Consider the following 26956-nt stretch of genomic DNA (forward strand, 5'->3'; position numbering starts at 1 on the left):
GACGGACCTGAATGGATGCTTGATGTACTTCTATAGAGCGATGGATATCAGCAGTGACATGTCATCCGTCGGCTCAGTGGGGATCAACAGAGAGATCCCTGCTGAGCAAGCGCAGTCCGTGAAAACGGACATTGAAGTGTGAAAGGGGCCTAACAGAACAAGTCAAAAACCACAAAACAAATAAAATAGAAAAACTTTTTTGGCTTAACATACACTTTAAGATACCCATGGATTTAAATTGTAGTTTATATTTTTTTAAAGAACCAACCAGCAATTTAAATTTTTCTTTAGAAGACTTTGTTTAAACATGCATAGTTACATAGTTATCAAATGCTTAAAAGTTTATATATATATATATATATATATATATATTTTTTTTTTTTTAAATGATATTTTGAGTTCAAAAGTGCCTTAAATATAAATATCATGTAGCATAATAAACTGTTTCATTTATTTATACAGGTACACTTTAGTTGGTCCAGAAACTATAAGCTGCCTGTCTTCTGGAAAATGGAGTGCTAGCATTCCACAATGTATGGCTGTATCTTGCGATGAGCCCCCAAATGTGAACCATGCTTCCTCAGACAGTGCACATCGGCTGTATGGAGATACTGCATATTATTACTGCTTGGATGGGTACAGTATGGCTGATAACAGTAAAATGCTTTGCAATGCACAAGGAAAGTGGGTACCACCTGATGGTAAAGCAATACCCCATTGCATAGCTGATTTCTGTGAAAAGCCCTTGGAGGTTCCATATGGCATCCTAGAATCTATCAGCAAAGCAAAGTTTGTATCTGGCACAACAGTGAGTTTTAAATGCATGGAAGGCTTTGTATTAAACACAACAGGCAAAATTGAGTGCCTGCGAGGTGGAGAATGGAACCCATCACCATCCACTATCCATTGTATACCTGTCCGCTGTGGAGAACCACCTAGGATGAAAAATGGTTATGTCATTGGAAACAATTACAGCTTTGATGCTGTAGTAGCTTACAGCTGTAATAAAGGATATTACATAAAAGGGGAAAAGAAACGAACCTGTCAAGCCTCTGGAGAATGGAGTGGTCGTTTGCCAACTTGCCATCCAGTATCCTGTGGTCAGCCACCTGAACTTGAAAATGGAGTTATAGAGGTGTGTGTGTTCATTTCTGATTATTGAAGCTCACTGTGTTGTTCATACTGTGTATTCATTTAAATTTGCATTCATGATAAAGTAACACTTATTATCAAAATGACCATCCTTACAGGATAAATGCACTTTTAAAACTTGTATATTAGTTCTTTGAAGCAGAAGTGAAGAACAGAGACATATAGTAGTTCACTAGGGACTGATGTTGTGCATTAACCTTTACTTATACATTTTAAAAGTTCCATGAATTATCTTCTAAAATAGGACTGCATAACCAAAAAGAAAGTCTAGGTGGAAAGATCTCAGCAGAGGCTCAAGTTGATAACGTGATTTAGGCAGGTTACTATCAGGAGGAGATTTGATCGGGGAGCAACCACACTGTCAACCAAAATCTATAAGACGAAGAGATTCACCTCTAGTTCCCATCCAACTCCTAGGGGCATTGGAGGTGGTAGAATAGCTGTCATTATTTTATGGCGCCACCACTGCACCCCATAGGAACTTTTATTCAGATCAGGGTTTTAGATGTATTTAAAGCGGAGTTCCAGCCCCCCCCCCCCCCCAACAAACTCCACCGCAATGGTGGAATCTTATATATTACATTCCGGCATATGTAGTAAATGTAGTCTTTTTTGTTAGATAGTTCTGAAAATTACTCACTGTCACCTCCTTAGCAAGCATGCTCCCATCTTCAGTGAGGGCAACTGAAGTCTGCTCAAAGCTCCTTCCAGGATACAGTGCTGCTGGCTACCCAGCATTCACCTTCCAATCTCGCACATGCACATTGCGTACAAAGTGTGGCATACTCATTTTCATGCAGGGTCTGCCCATTGACTCCTGGGATTGATGACTCTTATATCCTAGGAGCCAACGGGTGGCAAAATATGACATACCTCTCCACGATGAGGTGCAGAAGAAGTGCACCTGTCTAATCACCAGAAAAGGTAATAAGCTTTGAAAAAAGTAAAACATTCCGATGATTATTGGCAATGTGGACAGCAGTGGAGGAAGGGGGGGGGGGGGTGAACTTCCAAAATTCGGTGTAACTCTTCAGTAAAATAATCCATGTGCACAAATTGAGAATAAGCACACAATAATACATCAATTGTAAAAAAAAAAACATATAATGAGTGAAAAGAAAAAATCCATATGAAAGATCCTATCAAAGATGTGCTGGCAAGTAACTGTTGTCTCTTCCTGACATCAGAAAGTGCCACCATTAGACAGCTCTTATATAATCTCCTTTGACATCATGATAACCCTCCAAACAGCCTAAGTCTTGGCCAGGGACACCGTCAGTTGTTCACACATATACAGATTCCCAGCATAGTAATTCCTTTTAGCTATTTCTTATGCCCCGAACACACGATCGGGTTTCCCGACGGGAAAACTGCCCGTCGGAGGACCTTTTTTTCTGGTGGAGTTTGTCGGCTGACTTTTTACCGGTGGAAAACCTGGTCGTGTGTACAAGAAAACCGTCCGTTTTTGGCAGTTTCCCCATCAGAAAAACTCAGTTGGCGCTTACACACGGCCGGGATTCCCGGCCAAAAGCTCTCATCTGAGTTTTCCCGTCGGAAAACCAGCTCGTGTGTACGGGAGAGCAGGTTCTCGATTTTCCCATCGGGATTCCCGATGGACCTTGACCCGTCAGGAATCCTGACCGTGTGTACAGGGCATTAGGATATAATTGCATACAAGAGAATGAATAACTTATTTTGCTGCTTTGATCTTATTACATTTTTTTATGTGTGCACAAATGTATGGTTTTCACATAAATTTTTAGATGTATTGATTGACATATCAAAAATGCTGGCTACAGAGCAGTCATTTAAAAGTTTTGCATTAAGAATTGCTACAGATGGAATACATATGTATGTTTTTACTTTCAATTAAAATTTTCTGGGACACCAATTGCAAATATAACCTGCTACCTGTAACTATTCTTTTCTCTGAGAGCTTTCATCATAGGCCCAGACCAAAGTAAGCATTGCTTCATTTACATTCAGCCATCTGTAGTTTACACTTATCACCACTTCAGTTTACCTGCAGGAATTCTGCATTGTGGAATGGCTTTCTACGGTTAACTGGTTAAATTCATATGGGATGAAAGAACAGTTGGGGCTTAGACAAACTTGTGTTCTGTTTTCAGATTGCTTTCTTCTGCAATGCTTGATATTTTACATTTAGTTACTTGATGTACATTCTAAGAATACAGTGTACTATAGAATATATTATTTATTTCTCCCAGCAGGGAAGACATACAGTTAAATAGGTGTGGTATTGTTTAGGAAGATAATATGTAATTATGATTTATTTATTTTTTTACTAAAAAAGTGTACTTATCTTTTAATTCACTTATTCTCAAAACATTGTGGGGCAAACCCACCCAAAACTAATATTTCAGTGTGTTATACTCAAATCTTAAATCGCCATGCCTCTCATGGAATTTTACTGACCTTATCTATTTTATGTTGCCTACACCGAAATATGTTGCTGTTTAAGTTCTCAAGGGCTAAAAATAATCAGTGGTAGGCTTAGCTCTGAGTTTACACATAGGGGCTGATTTACTAAAACTGGAGAGTGCAAAATCTGGTGCAGCTGTGCATGGTAGCCAATCAGCTTCTAACTTCAGCTTGTTCAGTTAGGGCTCTTTCACACGTCCGTTCCGTTCGTCCGTTTTTTGGATGTCCGTTAACGGACTGCAATGCTTTCCTATGGGTTAGCGTCCATTAGCGGATGAGCATCCGCTAACGTCCGTTAACATCCGTCTCCGTTAAGCTCCGTTTTTTTGAACGGAAGAAAACCCTATTTTTCTTCCGTCAAAAAAACGGAATGGACGAAAAACTGACTTTAGCGGACGATCCGTTTACCATCCGATCCGCTAACATCCGTTTTTCATCAAAATATGTAAAAAGCCCCAAAAAAAAAAAACGGATGAAAAAACGGATGGAAAAAACGGATGGAAAAACGGACGAAAAACGGATCGGAAACGGATGTAAACGGACGGAAAACGGACGAAAAACGGATGAAAAAACGGATCAACTGATGAAAAAAAAAATTATCTAAAAAACTGAGCGGACAAAAAAAAAAAAAGTTGGAAGCTAATTGATTACTATGCACCAGATTTTACACCCTCCAGATTTAGTAAATCAACCCCATACTGTAGATGAAATATCAGTCTGGGGTAGACTTATTCATACTTATTACCCAAAGAACAACAATGTTCCCGATCACTGGGAACAGAAGATCTCTATTATATCCCCTGACAGAATGGGGAATCGCCTTGTTTACAAAGGCAGTTCCCCACTCTGCCTCTGTAATAGGCGATCGTTGGCCGCTGGCGGACATTGAGTCCGCCCGACCCACGGGCACGTTCCTACACGCTATTGCGCCTTTGCGAGCAGCTGTACAGCTACAGTGATTTGTGCAGGAGAGCCAACCTGCCACCGTATAAGGACATCGGCAAGTCGGAAAGCTGTTAAACGAATAATTTGTTGAAGCACATTTTGATTTTATTACAGCACTCAGTCTTTTTGGGTATGAGTCTATCAGCATGGCACATATTGACTTGGCAATATTTGCCCACTCTTCTTTGCAAAAACACTCCAAATCTGTCAGATTGTGAGGGCATCTCCTGTGCACAGTCCTCTTCAGATCACCCCACAGATGTTCAATTAGATTCAGGTCTGGGCTCTGGCTGGGCCATTCCAAAACTTTAAAGTGATTGTAATGCTTCTTTTTTTTTTTTTTTTTAAATAACAAACATGTCATACTTACCTCCACTGTGCAGTTTGTTTTTCACAGAGTGGCCCCAATCCTCAACTTCTGGGGTCCCCTGGCAGCACTGGTAGCTCCTCCCCGCATTGTATAACCCCCTAGAAGAAGCGCTCTCCCAGGGGATTACCTTGTGGGTGCACTCCAGAGTCCAGCACCCGCGTCATTGGATTTGATTGACAGCAGCGGGAGCCAATGGCTGCACTGCTATCAATCTATCCAATCAAGAGCCGAGACAACGGGCAGAGAGGAAGAGCACGTCTCCTGTGTGGGAATTACGGGGCTCAGGTGAGTAAAATGGGGGGGGGGGATGCTGGTCAGTGACAGAAGTTTTTTTACCTTAAAGCATAGAATGCATTAAGTTGAAAAAACATGAGGGTTTACAACCCCTTTAAGCTTCTGCTGGTGAAGCCATTCCTTTGTTGATTTGGATGTATGCTTTGGGTCATTGTCATGCTGAAAGATGAAGTTCCTCTTCATGTTTAGCTTTCAAGCAGAAACCTGAAGATTTTGTGCCAATATTGACTTGTGTTTGGAACTGTTCATAATTCCCTCTACCTTAACTAAAGCCCATGTTCCACCTGAAGAAAAACAGCCCCAAAGCATAATGCTGCCACCACCATGCTTCACTGTGGTTATGGTGCTCTTTTTGTAATGTGTAGTGTTGTTTTTGCACCAAAAATATCTTTTGGAATTATGGCCAAAAAGTTCAACCTTTGTTTCATGAGACCATAACACATTTTCTCACATGCTATTGGGAGACTTCAGATGTGTTTTTGCAAAATTTAACCGGCTTGGATGTTTTTCTTCGTAAGAAAGGGCTTCCATCTTACCACTCTAGCCCATAGCCCAGACAGATATGGAATACGGGAGACTGCTGTCACATGTACCACGCAGCCAGTACTTGCCATATACTCCTGCAGCTCCTTTGATGTTGCTGTAGGCCTCTTGGCAGCCTCCCTGACCAGTTTTCTTCTCATCTTTTCATACATTTTGGAGGGACATCCAGTTCTTGGTAATGTCACTGTTGTGCCATATTTTCTCCACTTGATGATGACTGTCTTCACTGTGTTCCATGGTATTTCTAATACCTTGAAAGTTATATTGTACCCTTGTGCTGACTGATACCTTTTAACAATGAGATCCCTCTGATGCTTTGAAAGCTTGCTGAAGACCATGGCTTTTGCTGTAGGATGTGAAAATGTCAGGGAAGACCTACTAGAACAGCTGAACTTTCCCACTTAATGACCAGACCATTTTTTGCAATATGGCACTGCGTCGCTTTAACTGACAATTGCGCGGTTGTGTGACACTGTACCCAAACAAAATTGACGTCCTTTTTTCCCCACAAATAGAGCGTTCTGCTATTTGATCACCTCTGCCGTTTTTATTTTTTGCACTATAAACAAAAAAAGAGCGTCAATTTTGAAAAAGTTTAGGCCAATATGTATTCTTTTACATATTTTCGGTAAAAAAAAACGCAATAAGCGTATATTGATTGGTTTTGCGCAAAAGTTAAAGCACCTACAAAATAGGGGATAGTTTTATGGAATTTTTTTATGGTATTTTTTGCTCCATATGAAACTTTGTTTTTATTTAAAAAATAAACACATTTTTAGTTTAGGCTAATATGTATTCTTCTACATATTTTTGGCAAAAATAAAAAACGCAATAAGCATATATTGATTGGTTTGAGCAAAAGTTATAGCGTCTACAAAATAGGGGATATATTTATGGCATTATTATTATTATTTTTACTAGTAATGGCGATGATCTGCAATTTTTAGTGAGACTACGACATTGGGGCGTACAGTTCGGACACTTTTGACACTTTTTTGGGACCAGTGACCTTTATACAGCAATCAGAGCTAAAAATAGCCACTGATTACTGTATAAATGTCACTGGCAGGGAAGGGGTTAACACTAGGAGGCAATCAAGGGGTTAGGTGTGTTCCCTGGGAGTGTTTCTAACTGTGTGGGGGCTAAGCTGACTGGAGCAGGAGAGAGATCGCTGTTCCTAATCACTAGGAGCAGCAGATCTCTCTAGCTCCCGTCAGAACAGAGATCTGTCTGTTTACATTGACAGATCCCTGTTCTGGCTCTCTTTCCCGCCAATTGCAAGTGGCCGGCAAACATTGCGGTCACCGGCCATGCGCATCGGGTCCCTGTCGTACGTGCGTGCACCTGCTATGGCTCCTTAAATGAGCCGACGTACACCTACAGTGATTTTTGGGAACGTACCGACCTGCCGCCATATAATGACGGCGGCTGGTCGGCACGTGGTTTATTAGAGGCACTTTGCTGAATCGTGGAGGAGTGCTGTTTTCCGGTGGAGCGAAGGATCAGGTGAGCATACAAAATTCTCTTCACCCCTAGACAAACGAGCAGCCTCACTGCATGAATTTTTTTTTGTGCCTGGAGTAGGGCTTTAACCACTTCCTGCCAGCCGGCCGTCATATGACATCCTTGACTTTGAGCGGAGCTATCTGAATTATGCCTGCAGCTACAGGCATCATCCAGATATCAACTTTTCCAGCTGGCGATTCCCTACACCAAAAGAATAAGCATAGTGGCTGTTCAGTTGCTTGATCATTCTTACGGGTGGCAAGAGGGGACGTCCTCCCCTCCCACCACCCTCCGGTGCTTCTAGGTGAGTTGGAGACAGGATCCACCAGCCCTGGATCCGCCAGCCCTGGATATTTACCATAGAGATTTTCGGCAGGCCAGATGGTCGCCAGAGTCTCTATGATTGTTCGGAGGCAGGGTGCGATGTTATGATGTCACGCCCAGCCTCTGCATTCAAACAAACGTCACCGCCTTGGCAGGGAAGCCAGGATCGTTTTTTTTATTTTGATTTCAGGCTTCCCAGCCTAGAGGTGAGATGTGGGGTCTTATTGATCCCATATCTCACTGTAAAGGGGACCTGTCATGCCATATTCCTATTACAAAGGATGTTTACATTCCTTGTAATAGGAACAAAAGTGATCAACATTTTTTTTTTTTTAAGTGTCAAACTAAAAAAATAAAAGTTAAATGAACAATAAAAAATAAAAAGCAACGACCACCATTGTATTCTCTAGGGTCTCTGCTAAAAAAAAAACATATATAATGATTGGGGGTTCTATGTAATTTTCTAGCAAAAAAAAATATGATTTTTACATGTAGGAGAGAAATGTCAGAATTGGCCTGGGTGGCAAGTGGTTAAAGGAAAATAATCTGTGGCGTAGATTTCAAGCGATTGCTAAAATGTCCAGGGCTGGCCAGGCTAGTAAATTCACCACAAGAACTGACTGTTTAATACTAAAATACATTTCCAAGAACCTCAAAATTGCATGCATCTTCAATCAGAAAGTGATTGCACTAATTAGGCATGCATAGGAGGTGTACAAGAAAAAAAAACCTTGCCATTGCACGTAAAGACAATGACCAGACCTTTTGGGACAAAGAGCTATGGACTGATGAATCAAAGATAGGGTTGTTTGGCCACAGTAAAAGTAGCCTCACAAACCGCACACAGCATTTCTGAAGCAGAACCTCATACCCAATGTGAAGCATGGTGAAGAAATGTTATGATTTGGGGTTGTTTTGCTGCTTGAGGGCCTGAGCAGCTTACTGTCATAAAGCCATCTATGAATTCTGCAACTTATCAAAGTGAACTTAGTGAGGATGTGAGGACACCTGTCCAAAGGTTGAAGTCAAACTGCAAATTGATCATAGCCCAAAGTCCAAGAAAACAGTAATTTCTACCAAAAGTGACAATAGCAACTTCTGAGATCAAAGTTGTTTTTTTATTCTAGTAAATCACCTTTAACTGTATTCTGTATTCATGAGGATCTAATGTTTGCCTGTTGAAGTATGTGGAAGAAATTAACAGGTTTGTGGGGTGTATTCACGTTTTCACATTTTGTACTAAACTGGGTGCCAATTTTTGTTGCTTTATTGACATTGTCTACAGGTGTTCCAAAGAGTTTCTGTTCTTAACATTTTTAGTGCAAAGTAGATTTGCCTTTAGTAAATCAACCCCAATATGTTTTAAAATTACAATGGTATATTTGTTTATTTCTTATAGTTTTTAATCTGTATATACTATAGTGTACACATTGTGAACCAACACAGTTATTTATTAATGAATATGCTTTTCTTTCTGCAGAACAAAACTGGAATTGTGTTTGAGGATGAGGTTACTTATTCCTGCAAACCTGGATATGAACTAGTCGGCAACCCTAAAAGAGTATGTCAGTTTAACAAACAGTGGTACAGTGAGTCCGTACCAAGCTGTGTTCTACTTAGCTGTGAAAAACCACCACCTATTAAACATGGATATGTTAAAGGAGCAACTATAGATGTTGGTTCAAAAGTTGAATTTATGTGTGATGAGGGATATGAACTTATTGGAGATGCTAGTTGGACTTGCCAAAAAAATGGAAAGTGGGACAGAAAACAAGTGCCCACTTGTGTTCCATCAAAATGTGAAGATCCACCATTGTTACAAAACCAGCTGGTCTTACAAGAAATAACAAGTGAAATAGGAGTTGTGAAATTTTCTTGTAGAGAGGGCTATGTTCTGCAGGGCTCCTCTGTGTTGCGATGTTTGCCTTCTCAGCTCTGGAATGACACTTTTCCTGTGTGTAAACTTGTAGTCTGTCCCCAACCTCCAGATGTTGATTTTGGAGACCCAAATTTTGAAGACCCAGAGTTAATGCCTACTTTTCATTACGGTAGCAAGGTGAATTATTCTTGTATGGATGGATTTTTACTTAAAGGAAAAGCTGCAATATCATGTAATGCAGATGGTATATGGAGTTCTGATCTTCCAAGCTGTGTTCCTGTAGAGTGTCCTCAACCAGATGAAATTCTTAATGGAATTGTTGATGTTCAAGGACTTACTTTTCTCAGCTCGGTTCATTACACTTGCAAACCTGGGTTTGAATTAATGGGAAACACCAAATTGATCTGTGGAGCAGATGGTCACTGGATTGGTGAGATACCAGTCTGTAAACCTATTAAATGCCCTCCAGCCAAGGAAATTCCAAATGGCAGAAGTTCCTCTCAAAGCCTTCATTTTGGACAAACTGTAACTTACTCATGTAACAAAGGATTTAGGCTTAAAGGACAGAATATTCTTACTTGTTTGGAAACAGGAGAATGGGATGCTATTACCCCTAATTGTAAAGAGATATTCTGTGATCCTCCTGAAGCTATTGATAATGGATTTGTAGAAGGAGCTGACTATAGATATGGCGCTGTTATTATTTATAGTTGTATGCCAGGATTTCAGCTGACTGGGCCTGCCATACAAACTTGTGAAGACTTGGGCTGGTCCAGTTCTGCTCCAATGTGCGTGCATACGGACTGTGGTCTGCCACCCCATATTGACTTTGGTCAATATACTAAGGCTCAGGAATATATGTGGAATGAGGATTTAAAGAATGAAATGTTTGATGGTGCAATAACTACCCAAACTCCAAATGGCAATCGCTCAATGATCAATGAAGTCTCAGATTTCTTATATGGGACATATATCATATATACTTGTTATCATGGGTATGAAATTTTGGGTATACCACTTTTAGCTTGTCAGGAGGATGGAACTTGGAATGGAAGTGCCCCTGTGTGTGCCCCTATAGAATGCAGCATACCAATAGCTCCTGTAAATGGCATGGTACATTACACAGAAACAACCCTTGACAGCACTGCGCAATACAAATGCAATTCAGGGTATGAACTAATTGGATCAGATAAGAGCACATGCTTGTCTATCAGAAAATGGAGTAACGAAGTGCCTCAGTGTGCTATGATCTTATGTAAAGTACCCAACGTAATATTAAATGGATACACAGAAGCATTAAATTATTCATTTACTAGCGAAGTACATTATAAATGTGAGTTGGGCTTTAAATTACATGGACCAAGCAAAAGAACATGCCAAGAAAATAAACATTGGGATGGGGAGGAACCTATCTGCATTCCTGTTTCCTGTGGGCAGCCGCCAGCACTGATAAATGGCCATGTTTTAGGAAAGGATTATAGTTATGGGAAAGATGTTGAATATGAGTGTCATGAAGGCTACATGCTTAAAGGAGACAAAAAGAAGACATGTCTTGAAAATGGACACTGGAGTGGAGTAATGCCATCTTGCACAGAGATTATATGTGAAAAGCCAAATGCTTTGGATGATGGAGAAATAGCTGGAATGGAATACGGTGTTGGAAAACAAATACTTTTTAAATGCAATCAGGGGTATGACTTGAAAGGTGCATCATTGCTTACTTGTCAGGAAAATGGGACATGGGATGCTCGAAAACCCCTGTGTGAACCAATAGATTGCGGACCTCCAGAAGATATTTCACATGGTTTTCTTAACGGCTCAAGCTTTAGTTACAATCAACAAGTTCACTACGCATGTTTCTCTGGTTATGAGATACATGGAAGTGCAACACGACAGTGCTTAGCAAATGGTTTGTGGAGTGGAATTACCCCCACTTGTCTAGCTTGTGAATGCCCCAAACCTTCTATTCAAAATGCAGTGGTCATTGGAGAAGATTTTAGCTGTGGGCAGTTAATCAAATTTAAATGTAAAGATGGATTCAAGCTGCTTGGACCTTCTGAACTCAGCTGTCACTCAGCTGGAAAGTGGAGCTTGGGTTTTCCAGTCTGTGGTAAGGTCTCTTGTGGTACTCCACCCATTATTTCTCATGCCTTTGTTAATGGGAGCAGCTTAATTGCTGAGAATGCCATCTCATACAGCTGCGAGACTGGATATGTAATGCAAGGAATATCAGATCTCATCTGCACAGAAGAGGGGCAATGGAGTGGACTATATCCCAACTGTCAGTTGTTATCTTGTGGACCACCACCCAAACTTCCTAATACTTTTACAACCAGTGATTCTTATACCTACGGAAGCATTATGGAATACCGGTAAGAATAGTATATACATAGATTATTTTTTATTTATTTTTTTATGCCAGAAGGTAAAAAAATATATAAAAAACTTGACTTTCATTACATATAAAAAATGATGGACTCATTTAAAGGGCAGCGATATGGCCAACACTGCACAAACACTGCACATTTACACAAATGCTATCTGCTCCAGAACTGTGAAGCTGGCAGAGTAGAATAAAAATACTAAATGTTGTATAGCTGGGTGTAGAGAGCAGTCATGTGACCTCCAATCACAGAGCTATGACTGCTCTGTTAAACAAAGAGAACTATGTTGTGCTTTACTGACTACATACCCCTGCTTCTTGATTTTTATAAATGAGGGGAGCTGTGGTTTACGTGCATAGTCTTTTATGATCCACATAACTAAAGTAGTGCATTTAGAAACTGATCTTGAGCGTTTTTATTTGCATAACACAAATATGCTTGGCAGGGCTGTACTTAGATATTATGTTGCCCAAAGGAATACCTAAATAATTAAGCCCTTTTCCAGAAGCACTGCCTTATTGTATTATGCAATAATTTTTGTAAAAATAAATACTAAAACGTTCCAGAAGATGAAGCAGGGTATCTACTTTAAATTCACAGCTACTTTTTAACCGCATGGAACAACAAATAAGAGACAAAAAAAATCTTGTTTCTTGACCTGTAATAAGTCATTTTACTACTTCGAACATCTCCTGCATTCACAAGGTGTATATGCAAATAGCAAATGAAAAATATACCATGCTAACACATATAGAACAATATTAATATACAAAGTAAAAAGCTGCAGCTTTGCTGTGAGATACAAACCAAGAATAACAAATAAAACCAAAAGAGCTGTGCTAACCTTAAAGTGGGGGTTCACCCAAAAATCAACTTTCTGCCATTAGATCCAGCATACTGCTGACATCTGCAGTATGCTGTTTTTTTTTGTACTTATCGTTTTATCAGCTTTTGTTATCCGGCTCCGAGCGGGGATTCCTTCTGGGTATAGGCGTTCCTGCAGGGAATAGGCGTTCCTAAGCCAAGCGAAGTTGATTGACGGGCTGCTAAAGCGCGTCACGCCTTCCGAAAATACTCGAGTGTTTACGGCGCCTGCGCAGTCAGCTCTACACCGCAGGTGCAGGCGCCGTAAACACCCGAGTGTGACTTTGGGTATTTTCGGAAGGCGTGACGTGCTTTGGCAGCCCGTCAATCAACTCCGCTTGGCTTAGGAATGCCTATTCCCTGCAGAAATCCCCGCTCGGATACCGGATAACAACGGCTGATAAACGATAAGTTCAACAAAAAAAAACAGCATACTGCAGATGTCAGCAGTATGCTGGATCTAATGGCAGAAAGTTGATTTTTGGGTGAACCTCCGCTTTAATATAATTATTATCTTAATACAATGTGCATAGACATAAATTGTGAATGATTAGTCCATATAGATCATCAAATCCATCAAAGCGGAATGGGTATGTGTCTCTTTAAATGTTCCTTGTGATAATAATGTGAGTGTTGTCACACCACAACAAACAAATGCACCTCCACAACATAAAAAACACGCTTACCAGATGACAAGCTTAGGGGAGCTTGTGGCTATAGCCCAGCGAAGGCCTTTGACCGGAGGGAGAATCTGATCTCAGCTCATGGCCGGATCACACTCCATGCGGGGTAAGCCAATCAGACGTCCTTATACTCTCATAGGGACCAAGGAGTGAGCTCCGCAATCAGTGGGCAAATAGACCAGGATAACCCAAAAATAAATTGTATTTGTATGCAAATAGCTTGCTCTTCAGCTAAATAACTGATTGGTTTTGGAATTGGGGTCCAGAATGGGGTATTTGTGGCTAGCTTAAATTTTAGAGAGGGCATCGTATAGACACTTGGAACCAACTCAAGCAGCCTCAGTGAATGGCAGCTTGCATATCAGGTTTTGCACACATTTTACAATTGACAACCTAAACAGTTAAAAGAGCTCGCTCATGAATAAGTTAGGGTCTTCGTTTTGTGTATTTCATCCAAGAGCGTAACCATCTCTTTTTGTCTCTCCCTTTGAATATGCGCTCCCATAGAAATTAACTCCCCTCGGTTAACGGCCTTATGGGCCTCCCATACAACTTGATCCGATACCCCTTCTGACACATTAATCTCAAAGTACTGTACTAATGTACGAGAGAGGGACTCCACATTCCTTTTATCATCCGAAATGGATTCATTCAATCTCCATGTTCTTTCCATGCTACCTGTTGATACCGGGTTCACCGATAAGCTTATTGGGGCGTGGTCTGATATGGTGATTGATTCAATAGATGAGGAATCTACACAACCTAAATAATATTGATCAATCAATAACATATCAATCCTTGAATAGGTATTATGGGCCAAATCCACAAAGACCCGGCGTAACGGCGAATTTCTAATTACACTTCTAGTTACACTGCCTTAAAATTTCTACCTAAGTGCCCGATCCACAAAGCACTTACCTAGAAATTTCTGGCCGTGTAACTTAAATTCCGCCGGCGCAAGGCGTTCCTCATTTCATGGGGGCGATTCCCATTTAAATGAGGCGCGCTCCCGCGCCGGCCGTACTGCACATGCTCGTGACGTCATTTTCCCGACGTGCATAGCGCGAAATTACGTTACGTCGGGCTTTGTGGATTGCGAAGGGTCAATAAAGTTGCGTCGGGAAAAAAAAAAGATACGGCGCGAAAAAAATAATTCAAATTCGAAAAAAAAAACGCGTCCCTAGACAGAAGGGTCTGCTTTTACATGGTGTACTAACTTTACACCATGTAAAAGCAGCCATAATTTTGCGTATGCAACTTAATACTTACGGAGGAAAAAACGAAGCAGAAAATCTTTGTGGATCTCCGTACGTGCTAATTTGCATACCCGAGGCGGCATTTCGACACAAAATGCCCCCAGCGGCGGATGCGGTACTGCATCCTAAGATCCGGCAGTGTAATTCAATTACACATGCCGAATCTTCTCCCTAACTATGGAAAACATAGTTAGGACCAGGGATACGACGGAGTAACAGCAGTTACTCCGTAGTATCTCTTTTGAGGATTTGGCCCTATGTCTTTTGGAATAGTAGCTATAGTCCCTCTCTCGTCCATGCAGCACCCTCCAACTGTCCACCAAGTTCAGGGAACAGAGGCGTTTTTTCACACATCTTAATGCTCTGTATGATATTAAGGTTTTCCTCGTTGAGGTGTCTAAACTAGGGTCGAGGGTGATATTAAAGTCCCCTCCCATAATCAATAAACCTTTTTTAAATTTTTCTAAACTATCCAAAGTCTTTAATAAAAATGTAACTGTATTACTATTAGGGGCATAGATTGTGGCTAAAGTATAATACTGGCCCTAAATCTTGCCCTTAACAAAAAGGAACCGGCCCTCCGGGTCTTCCTGTGTTTCTATATTTATCCAAGGGCACTGTTTGTGTATTGCTATTGTCACTCCTCTTGCCCTAGGGACAGGTAAAGGCGCATGGAACCACTGGTTATAAGGAAAAAGGGGCATACGAGGGGTGGTCCCTGACACAAAGTTCATCTCCTGCAAGAAAACGATCTCCGCCCTCATGTGGCGCAGTTCGTGCCACTCGAACCAAGACCTCTCACATTATGTGAGCTAATCTTCATTCTACTTGCCATTCTTCCTTTTCCTTCCCTCAAACTCCTCTATCAAAAAAAAATGGAGACCCGGGGTGGGGGCAGGGAGAGTAGAGAGAACCAGGTCCTGCAAAACAAAACAAAAAAGACCCCAACACACTCCCCTCCCTCCTCCCCTCTCCCCCCCCACTCTCTACTCGGGAGAGGACTCGTTGTGGGGATATCGTCTCCACCCCGACCTCTCCTTCTTTCTGCTTCATGCAGATTACCTAGTCTCTTTTATCGGACCTTTCCTACCTATGGATCTATCTTTACTCTAAAACAATATATACTTCACCCCCCGGGCGTCTTTTGATCTTCCCCTTCTTCACCCCCGTATCCCTCCCACATCTCCCTCCTTATAATAATCCTTATTTCCCCCTTTTAAAGTTAACCCCGGGAAAAAAAGGAGGAGAGTATAAACAGTATAAGACAGTATAAACAGTATAAACAGTAAAAAAAAAAATGTTCCTTCCCTCCTCTCTCCTCTCCCACCTCCCTTCACCCCCCAGACTTCTCAACCGATCTGAAGCCCCCCATGGGCACCTGTACATCAAATCTGTTTATACATTTAACATATTATAACATTATAACATTGCATACATGTGACATTTTTACCACCTAAGTCTAAGTCATGTACTCAGTTGGAGCCTTTCTATCACTTTGCCTCAAAAAAAAAAAAAAAAAAGAAAGAAATTGGTGCTACCCCGTTCCCTTCCTTTTCCCCTCCCCTCTCCTTCCAAAAAAAAAAAAATCCTTATTCCCCTTCCCCTTTTCCCCCCTTTTCCCCCCTCATACCTCCTCCCATGTGTAAAAACCTTCACCTTTATACTCAACTGAGGTCCCCCCCCCCTACAAAAATAAAACCCCATTTAAACTGTGTCACCAGTGTGTTATGTCCATGTCCTCATACATAAGGCCCCTCCTGGGTACCTGCCTACTCAGCCTCGAACACATATCTCAAACATGTAGCTAAGATTTGAACCTGAAACAAGTCCTCTGAGGGGAAAAAAAGAAAAAAAAAAGGGTAGGTGGAAGGGGGGGAAAGGGGGATTCCCCTCTCCCCAAAACAACAAAAACCCAAAAAGAGAAAAAAACACGAATTAAACAAAATTATTCTTCCTTCCTGTTTCAACCATTGTCTCTCTCTCCCAGTCTTCCCTATAAGCAGGGATGGACTGGCCATAGGGACTACAGGGGGTTTCCCGGTGGGCCGATGTCTCAGTGGGCCGTTTTTTAAAACAGAGCCTCTCTCAGACCCCACTGTCTCTCAGTCCCCCCCCCTCTGTCTCTCAGTCCCCGTGTCTCTCATTCCCATTCTCTTTTAGCCCCCTCCTCTGTCTCTCAGCCCCCTCTATCTCTCAGACCACCCCCTCTGTCTCTCATCTCCCTCCCCTGGTCTCTCAGCTCCCCCCTCCCTCTGTCTCTCAGCTCCCTCCCTCAGTCTCTCAGCCCCCCCCCCCCCTCTGTCTCTCAGCTCCCTCCCTCTGTCTCTCAGCTCCCCCCCCTCTGTCTCTCAGCTCCCCCCCACTCTGTCTCTCAGCTCCCCCCCCTCTGTCTTTCAGCCCCCCCCCCTCTGTCTCTCAGCTTCCCCCCCCCTCTGTCTCTCAGCTCCCCCCCCCTCTGTCTCTCAGCTCCCCCCCCCCTCTGTCTCTCAGCTCCCCCCCCTCTGTCTCTCAGCTCCCCCCCCCTCTGTCTCTCAGCTCCCCCCCCTCTGTCTCTCAGCTTTCCCCCCCTCTGTCTCTCAGCTCCCCCCCCTCTGTCTCTCAGCTTCCCCCCTCTGTCTCTCAGCTCCCCCCCCTCTGTCTCTCAGCTCCCTCTTCTGTCTCATTCACTCCCCGACTCTTAGGCTGCTTGCACACTGGGGCAGGCATTGTCGGTAAAACACTGCTAGTTTTAGCAGCACTTTACTGTCATTTTAGCTGCACTATTCGGCGTCTAGCAGACGCTTTTAACCCCCACTAGCAGCCAAATTCAAGGTTAAATGCGCCCATGTAGCACTGCTGCCGAAGTGCTTTGCAGGCGCTTCAGCCATTCATTTCAATGGGCAGGAGCAGTTTGTACACCGCTCCTCCACCGCCCCAAAGATGCTACTTGGAGGACTTTTTTTAACGCCCTGGCAGCGCCCCAGTGGGCCGGTCTGGATGAAGTCCAGGGCCAAATTTTTGTCCCAGTCCAGCCCTGCCTATAAGTATAGTTCCTTTCAAATCTCCTTCTGTCTATTTGAGCGATTTCTACGTCGATTTCTCCTAGGCACTTGCTGCCACTTCTCTGGGGGCTGTAAAGGGTTTCCTAAGCTAGTCTTCCTCGGATCTACAAAATCCACTGGGGGCAAGTCTAATGTCTCTGCAAACACCTGTATATCATCTCTGGTACGAAGGGTAGCTGTTTTTCCATTTCGTAAGGCTGTCAGGCTAAATGGAAATCCCCACCTGTACTTCACTTCTACTGCACGCAGGGCCTCCAACACTGGTCGGACCGCCCTCCTCTGCATTAAAGTCCTACATGACAAATCCGGGTAAAGGGACACATACATTTCTTCAAACTCAATTTCCGTTTTGCCACGTGCAATTTTCATAATTAAATCTTTATCTGTAAATCTATGCATTTTGCACACAATATCTCTTGGTCTTTCTGCATTTAAAATGGCATTTGATGGTATGCGGTGAACCCTGTCAATCTCTATATTCTCCGGTGCAGAGTCCCCCATTATTTGTCGCAATAATTGCTAGGTAGCAATTACGATGTTTGTACCGCCTCCAATATTCCTTTTATGCAGATATTTTGTCTGCGGTCCCAGTTTTCGTGATCATCCAATTGGTCTTGAAATAGATTTAGGGTCTCCTCTTGCTGTCTCACAGTCTCTTTCAACTTGACCATTGTTTGAGTCACTCCATCCTTACCATTTTCTAATGCCTCTATTCTGTGTCCCAAAACGCAGGTTTCCTCTCTCAGGCCCTCCACTGCTTGCTGACACGATAACTCTACAGCAGAAATTAATTGTTGGATATCTTTTTTGGTAGGTAGGGCTTTTAGGAGTTCTCTAATGTCCAATTCTAACCACTTTGGTCCCGGGGAAATGCTACCCCCACTTTGCTCTGTGCAGGGGTACTGATCCACTTGGGGCATTGCTGAAGCTCCCATTCCATAGGAGTCTGTACTTGCCTTCGTCCATGTCCCCTCCACCTCCATGCCTTCCTCTTCTGCCACCAGAGGATCACTGTTCTCCCTGAGTACCTCATCATCCTGGGCTAGCATCTTTCCCCCATCTGCCATTGGGGAGCTGATATCAGAGATTTCTACCTGTGGGTCTCTCTGTGTCTTTAAGGGATTATCTTTGCCTTCCACCTCCCCTGCTAATAACTCCATGCTCTGCTCTGCTCCCAGAGACCTCCTGCCATTTTCCATGTTGTTTTGACTCAGCTTTTGGTTGTGTCCAGGACCACTCACCATCTTGCCGCTTCCGGGTGCTGTCCTTCCAAGAACCGGTGACCCCTGTTCTTTCCTCGGTGTGCCGCGGCCTGGCGTCAGTGATCCCCAGTCTAACTTGGGGTCTGGTTTGGTGGCAATGCGTCCCCTCATAATCTGGTTCATGCTGTGCTCCATCCCTGCCTTTCTCCCGTCCCCTTGACGATCAAGCTCCACTGCACAGGGGGAGAGGTAAGCACGTATCCCTCCTGCCAACTTCTGTGAAGTCTGACGGCGTGTCGGCATTCCTCAGCTGAGTGTATTCTGGCTAATCAGGCAGACCGCACGGTCGCTACAGGATCTCTCTTAGCCCAGGGGGGAGGGGGGGATTGGAGAGCTTCACTCAGAACTTCTGCTCTCCATCCATTGACATAGTCAGTGATTTTAAGTAATTATTCCTTTTTTTTTTTTTTAATTCACCATCAAATACCGGTATTCACATATTCCGTAAAACAGTTAAATGTAGCAATGTGATAGTCCACTAATGTTGCAGAAATGTTTAAAGTAGCTAGTAGCCAGAAGCAGACCGAGCTGACAAAATTACGAGTTCTCCAGAAAAAGTTCAAAGGAGAAGTTCAGAGATCAAAATAGATTTGTTTGATTTTTTGGTAATTCATTGGTATAAAAAAAAAAATTAAAGTAGCAATGGCAGTCTGTCAATGCATCAATGTAGCAATGTAGTAGTATTGCAATATAGCTATGAAGCAATGTAGCCAGTAGCCAGCACAGTTAATACAGTTGATACAATTGGGGGTTCTCCTGAGAAAGCACAGCCCTACTCACTCCGCTTATCCATATGTGTAATAAACACCCTTGCAGCTTTTCTGAAATATCTGAGGTATCTGGGTACTCACTGCTCAGGATTTACGACTCCAAATGGCTCTGTGTTGATCAAGAAGCCACCACATAGCACCTGGCAGGTTCACCTCCAAGTAATGCAGACCATCCCGAGCACAGACACAGGCACCATGGAGCTTTAATGAAAGGCTCCAGGGCTTCAGCAAGAGGTTTCAGAAAGCGCCAACATGAGCAGGAGATCCCTGTCCCAGAGAATCTCTGCAGATGTAATTGTAATTATAATTGTCCCATCCACTGGCTATGTGGTTATCTCCACCGCTTACCTCCCACACACCGACCGTGTGTGTATATTGCCTGCTGGAAAGCTTATCTTGCTTTACAGGGGGATAGTGGAGGGGGAGCCCGCAAGAATCCCTTGTAGGTGCTAAAGATTGAGGGAGGGAGACAAAAATACCGGCCGGTCTTCAGACCGTGACTGTGACTAAGCTCCGATCATCCAGTCCCTCATTCTGCCGCTACTTGCTTGACAGACAGAGGAATCAGCCCATGAATACTGAGGGAGAGAGTGCGGTAAGTCACTCTCAACCCTCTCTCTCCTTCTTCTGCCCAGCAGAGCTATCGTACTCGGGGTTGTGAAGGTGTACAGAGCTCCAGTCATCCTCTCACATGACACGCCGCTGCATGCTATTGACTTCCCGGAGGAGTTCAGGTGGGAGGAGCCCTTACTCGCGCTCTCACACACGTCCACACGGCATGCCTGTCATTCTGATTCACATTGTCATCAGAATCACCAACTAGGTGCATGTAAATTAGAAACTCACATGGTACATAAGAAATGGCTCACATGGTACTGTACATAAGATATGGCTATTTTTTCATAACGGTCAGCAGTTGGTTCTGGCATGTGGAGGAATCAGAAACCAAAAAGATTGTGCTGCATTCCAAAGGAGTCTGGCAGCCAACTTTTTGGTTTCTGCTTCCTCCATCGCAGCTTTTGAACCTACCTGTGGACAACAAGGCTGCAAGTTTTACAGAAGGGACTCCATGCAAGTGCCAGCTGTCGACAGTAGTTTTATAAAAAAAAGTGCCATAATGTTTATGATCATGCAGCTGCCGCTCCCTCAAATACAGCTTTTCAAATGCATTAATACTTTGAGTATACCACAATATAATAACCCATAGTTTATCATGCAGCATAAAAGTACCTTTTGAACAAGATGACTCATGGCCTAACATTGAAATGCGCCTTCCTAAGAAGAAGTTATGTATCTCACTGGCCTGCTGCCCTTGAGGGTGTTCAGTCTTAAAATGATGGTAGTGGCCTGCTCCATGTAGTCCAATTCCCCTAGTTTAATCACAAAATGGATGTACAGTATAGATTTTAGCTCAGCCAGGAAATGTTGATTCTCCATTCCACTGCTGTCTAAAACATTTAGGATATGCCTAAGGCCCCTTTCACACAGGTGGACCGTTTAGGTCCGCCTCTCAGTTTTTTAGGCGGACTTGAACGGACGCTCAATACAGGTCTATGGAGCGACGGATGTCAGCGGTGACATATCCACTGACATCCGACCCGCTCCGAAACCGCTAAATTCAGACGGATGGAAACCCCATTTTCCATCCGTCTGGCAGATCGGATAAAAACGGACTCTACAGTCCGTCTTCATCCGATCCCTCATAGGGGAGAACGAAGCTCTGACAGGTCCATCCCTGCACAGTGTACAAGGACACGTCCCTGTGAAAGAGCCCTTAAACTCTGTAAGTGGAAACACTAAGACAGATATATTGCCTTAATGACTGCCAAGCTATTCATGTCATGTCTTAATGGTTTTATAATCCAGGCCTGGATAAACAGTCTGGAATGGGTTATATGATAGGCCTCATTAGCAGATCTATGTTTGTTAGTGGTCTGCTATGTCATGTTATAGAAGAATTATTAATGGCCATTTCTGAGGTGAAACAGAAGGTCTTTTAAATTTTCAAAAATGTTTAGTCAATTTACATGGCATATCACTTGTAATTTCTCAGGATGTCTGTAGGCCAGGGGAGTATGAATTGTGTCAATTCCTTGCTGACCCTACAGACAGAGGGGCAGATTCACAGAAGAAATACGCCAGAGTATCTACTGATACTTCGGCGTATTTTCAAATTTGATGCGTCGTATCTTTAGTTTGAATCCTCAAACCAAGATACGACGGCTTTTGGCTAGGATCCGACAGGCGTACGGCTTCGCACGCCTTCGGATCCTAGGTGTAATACTTTGGCGCCCGCTGGGTGGAGTTTGCGTCGTTTTCCGCGTCGGGTATGCTAATTAGCTGTTTACGGCGATCCACGAAGGTACGCGCGTTCGTCGCATTCTCTTATGTCGTCACTAGTCAGCTTTTCCCGGCGTAAAGTTAAAGCTGCTATTTGTTGGCCTATCTTTAGACGTCCCATGTTAAAGTATGGCCGTCGTTCCCGCGTCAAATTTTTTTTTTTTTGCGTAAGTCGTCCGGGAATAGGAAAGGACGTAACGCACGTCGCCGTTCAAAAAATTACGTCGGTGCGACGTCATTTCGCGCAAAGCACGGCGGGAAATTTCTAAACGGAGCATGCGCAGTACATTCGGCGCGGGAACCCGCCTAATTTAAATGATACACGCCCCATTTGTATTCGGCTGGCTTTTTGCCCAGACGGATTTACGCTACGCCGCCGCAAGTTTACAGGCAAGTGCTTTGTGAATCAAGCACTTCCCCCGTAAAACTTGCGGCAGTGTAACGTAAATGAGATACGTTACGCCGCCGCAGATCTACGTGAATCTGCCCCAGAAATTTTAATGTAACTTTTGCCACAGATTGGTGAATTTTTTAACAGAGTAGACCATTCTACCATTCAGTTTTCTTGTTCAGTTTTTCGGAGTGTCTCAACCTCATTACTGTTACAATGATTAATGACTGTTTGCCATGCTCCATTTTTTAAGTGCATATAAACCCCCAGGGAAGTAAGAAGAGGTGACTGAATTGTGTGTGTTCCCATTCCTCCAGCCTTAGAGGATTACCCATAAGCTTGTGTATTACTGATAAACTATATATATGGGGCAGTGAAGTAATCTTGGTGCATCTCAAAAGTGGAAGGTATAAATATCTATGATAATTTTTGTACCCTGGAGCTAGATTTTGTTGACTACAGAAGTGACTACATGTGGTTTAATTTATATACAGTATTATTATTAGGATGTTTTTGATGCCTGTAATTCTTCTTTAAGGTGCCAAGATGGTTATATAATGGATTCAAATACAGCAACGAAAACTTGTCTGGAAGATGGTTTTTGGTCAACAGAGGAAATTTTATGCATTCCCAGAAAATGTACACTACAGACAAACACAGTAAAACTAAAGGCAGATTATGATATTAATAAAACAATAACTGTTGATTGCAAACCTGGCTATACATTATCAGGACCAAGTACCTCAACTTGTATGGTAAATAGCTTTTATTGCTTTAATGTTCAAAGTAATTGAAATAAAATTGCATTTCTCCTAATTATATCTATAAAATGCACAAATAATGTTAATAATTGTGAATTAAATCAAAATTGTATTTTTGTTGGTTATGATGCAATAAACTTCTGTAGATGTTTAATTTTACTTATGTGTAATAATAAAAGTGTACACTCATTAATAAACAATGGGCAAGCCCGAGAACGGTAAATTACTTTATATTACTTTGGAAATACACAGAATTTGCTGTACTATAAAATGAAAAGGCAAAGCACCCATATATTTTTTATAAAAAAATTGTACGGATATCGCAATGTCATAAGTGTGCACACAGGGTGTGCCTGGGCACACCCTAATCACTCCGTGTGGTGCATATTTTCCCTGTTTAGACCCCTGACACTTCACCAAATAAAAAAAAATCTCATTGTTTTAGTTTTTTAAATAATTAAAAAAATTCAATTGTTAGAAATAAAAAAAATAAAAAAATAATTAAAATAAAAACTGACACTGTGCACTGCCCTACTGACATATATATACAGATGCGCACACACACACATATGCGTATCAGCTTTGGGGAGCACACCCTAATGCAATAGTCTGCGTACCCCTATGCGCAATGCTATCATATCTGTGTAACAAGAATGATAAACTCGACCCTGTAGTTACTTTAGAGGTCTAGGTCAACAGGCTTTGGGCTTGTGTCGCTGGCATCAGTCCAGACACTTCTGATATAATTCATCATTCATTGGCAGGTGCATTTGAACTCACTTACCTGCATTTAACCTGCTTCAAGCTAATTTTACAATCTTAGACTGTATATTGGCATGAAAAACCAAACTGTTGGCACTATATAAATCCTATACAATAATAATAATAATAAAAGCCCATCCACATAGGCACAAACATTTGACATTAGTGATGTAAAGCAGGTTGATAGAGATGTTTACATATATGCTGACATACCTTGCAGAGTTTCCCAGTGTACCCAAAGCCAGTGGCCAACTTTCGTTTATTGTCAATCATAACCATTTTTTTCTTGGTAAATATGAAAAAAACACATTAATATAATATAATCTATCCATCAGTTAGTAAAACTCTTTATCATTTTTCACATTTTTCCTTTATCACCTCGGTCTCCTTAGCGCTATTGTTGTATAAAGCCTGTTGTTTACAGAGTGCCATAGCTAAATCTGAACTTTACACAAACAAGTGATTGAATTAGAGGAGTAATGCCCTGTACACACGATCGGATATCTGATGGAATCGAATCTGATGAATTTTTTCGTCGGATATCCGATGAAGCTGACTTTCATCAGTCTTGCCTACACACCATCAGTCAAAAATCCGACCGTGTCTAAACGCGGTGACGTAAAACACTACGACGTGCTGAGAAAATTGAAGTTCAATGCTTCTGAGCATGCGTCGATTTGATTCTGAGCATGTGTGGATTTTTCTCCGATGGAGTTCCACACAGACGATCGTTTTTTTCTATCAGTTTTTTATCCATAAGAAAATTTTAAAACACGTTCTGTTTTTTTTACTGATGGAAAACAATCCGTTTTCATCAGACAAACCGATCGTGTGTACAGGGCTTTAGTCATCTTTTTCCAAATGGTTTATTCTGAGGTTTCCATCAATTAAATCAAGCCCGAAAGCAGGGAGCTAAACGGAGTTGCCAGCCGTAAACCAAACAGTTCTAGTTAACATCTGCTTGATACTGGGGACCCTGTATGGCCCCAAAACACTAAATGTTGCTTCTTCTGGTGGCTTAACAATCTAATCAGATTAAGGAACCAACTATATATGCAGACAGCCTCCCTGCTAAATTATTTTTTTTCCCTTTTGCAGCAAAAGTCCCCTGGGATCATATTAGTGTGCTGATTATACACAGTCTATAAAAGGCAGAGATTTTGTGCAGCAATATATATATTATACACCTAAGGTAAACCTCAAAACATTTAAGATCAGCTGATCAAAATACTATTATTTTTTTTTTCATTTAGACTGATGGTAACTGGTTACCTCCATTAAGTGATGACGTATGCTCTCCGATATCATGTGAAAAGCCAGCAGCCCCAAACCATGGATCAGTGCTTGGAACACGATTCATCTACCAAGACACCGTTTTGTACCAGTGTAATGCAGGATATGAAATAGAGGTACATTTTTATTTGACTTAATTGATAATTCACAGTCTGTATTTGCATTTTATCTGGTTAACTCAGTTGATACTTTGGAGAAAAAATGTATTTATATTGCAGAAAAGACCTAAATAAATGCTGTATTTAATTTTACTTTAATCATAAATTCACTCCTGTCAAACATGTAAAAGTTCTGCAGTGGTAATCCAGTTCTTGTGGGGGGAATTGCTGCTAAGTAGGAGGTAGGGGAAACATTGGTGCTTAGTTGGAGAGGAGGAGGAACGTTGGTGCTAAGTGGGGGGTAGGGTGAATAATGTTGCTAAGGGGGGTAGGGGGGACATTGGTGCTAAGTGGGGGAAGAGGGGACATTTGTGCTAAGTGGGGGAAGAGGAAGGACATTGGTGCTAAGTGAGGCAAGAGGAGGGACATTGATGCTAAATGGGGGGTAGGGGTGACATTGGTGCTAAGTGGGGGAAGAGGGGGACATTGGTGCTAAGTGGGGGAAGAGGGGGGACATCGGTGCTAAGTGGGGGAACACTGCTGCTAAATGGGGGAGAGAGGGAACATTGGAAATCAGTGTGGAGAGAGGGGGAATTTCTGCTAAGTGGGGGGAGAGAGGGGACATTGGGGATCAGTGTGGAGTCAGGGGGGCATTGCTGCACTGGTGCTAGGTGGGGGGAGAGAGGAGACATTGGGGATCAGTGTGATGGTGATTCGTTGTGCATGCATGCAGTGTACACTATGTGAGTACAGTGTGCTCTGTGCATGTTGAGTGTCATACCCCACAGTGCACTTGGTTTCCCTGGAGTACTCCAGACATTTCCAGACATGTCCATTACAGGTGAGATACAACAGCACTCCATCCCTAGAACAGCAGAGGAGCAGCGCTCCAAGCAGCATGCAGCACGAACTGGAGGTGGCACAGTGTCCCAGGACTGACAGCCAATAGGAAGCCAGGGGGGTGTGTTCACTTTTATGTGAACAGAGAGGCAAAGTTCACAATTCACATTGCAGAAGATGACTAGTAGCAGTAGATCTCAGGGTAGGGCTGGCTGTAATAGGAGTAAAAAGAGGATGTTTGCTCATAGGAGTAGGTGTACTCGCTCAGAATGGCAACCGCACTGAAGGATAACCAGAGCAAGGAGGGTTTTGTGCCGCCGGGAGAAGAATGCTGTCACTTGTAAACAGAGAAGCAGGGCTTTTCTGTTTATAAGTGACAGCATTAAGCAGAGCGCGAGGGACCAGCGCTGGAGGTGGTGGAATGCTGTTCCGCTAAGTTCCGGCTGAAAAAAAGCCCTGCTATTATATCTGCTGTCTGATGCTAAAAGTGGAGATCTTTCAGTTTTTTGCTCTGTGTGTGTGTTTGGCCAGCTTAAAGCTGAGCATAGATTTTAGGAAGCAGTTGAATTAATATTTAAATGATTATTCAGTGACATTCTTGCTAAATTCTGTAAATTCCATTCTAATATGTACACTCATATTAGTAGCCATGTCTTTGTGAGCATTTAGAGCTTGTTCATACCATGCCAAGTAAGCTGTTTTTTTTCTGCACTCCACTGCACAGCTTAAGTGATTTTAAAGGAAAAAAATGTATAT

The 26956-nt window shown here is 42.5% G+C and overlaps 1 protein-coding gene across 2 annotated transcripts in view; it reads left to right on the top strand.

The window, feature by feature from the left end:
• SVEP1 (sushi, von Willebrand factor type A, EGF and pentraxin domain containing 1) overlaps positions 1-26956 on the top strand; it is a 503752-nt gene that overhangs the window by 390265 nt on the left and 86531 nt on the right. For both annotated transcript variants that reach the window (XM_040360718.1, XM_040360710.1), the window contains exons 37-40: positions 463-1135; positions 9057-11827; positions 22985-23201; positions 25223-25378. In XM_040360718.1, the coding sequence (XP_040216652.1) occupies positions 463-1135; positions 9057-11827; positions 22985-23201; positions 25223-25378 (3817 nt within the window). The remainder of the gene's footprint in view (positions 1-462; positions 1136-9056; positions 11828-22984; positions 23202-25222; positions 25379-26956) is intronic.

The sequence above is a fragment of the Rana temporaria genome, chromosome 1 (assembly GCF_905171775.1).
Source record: "Rana temporaria chromosome 1, aRanTem1.1, whole genome shotgun sequence".
Taxonomy (NCBI): domain Eukaryota; kingdom Metazoa; phylum Chordata; class Amphibia; order Anura; family Ranidae; genus Rana; species Rana temporaria.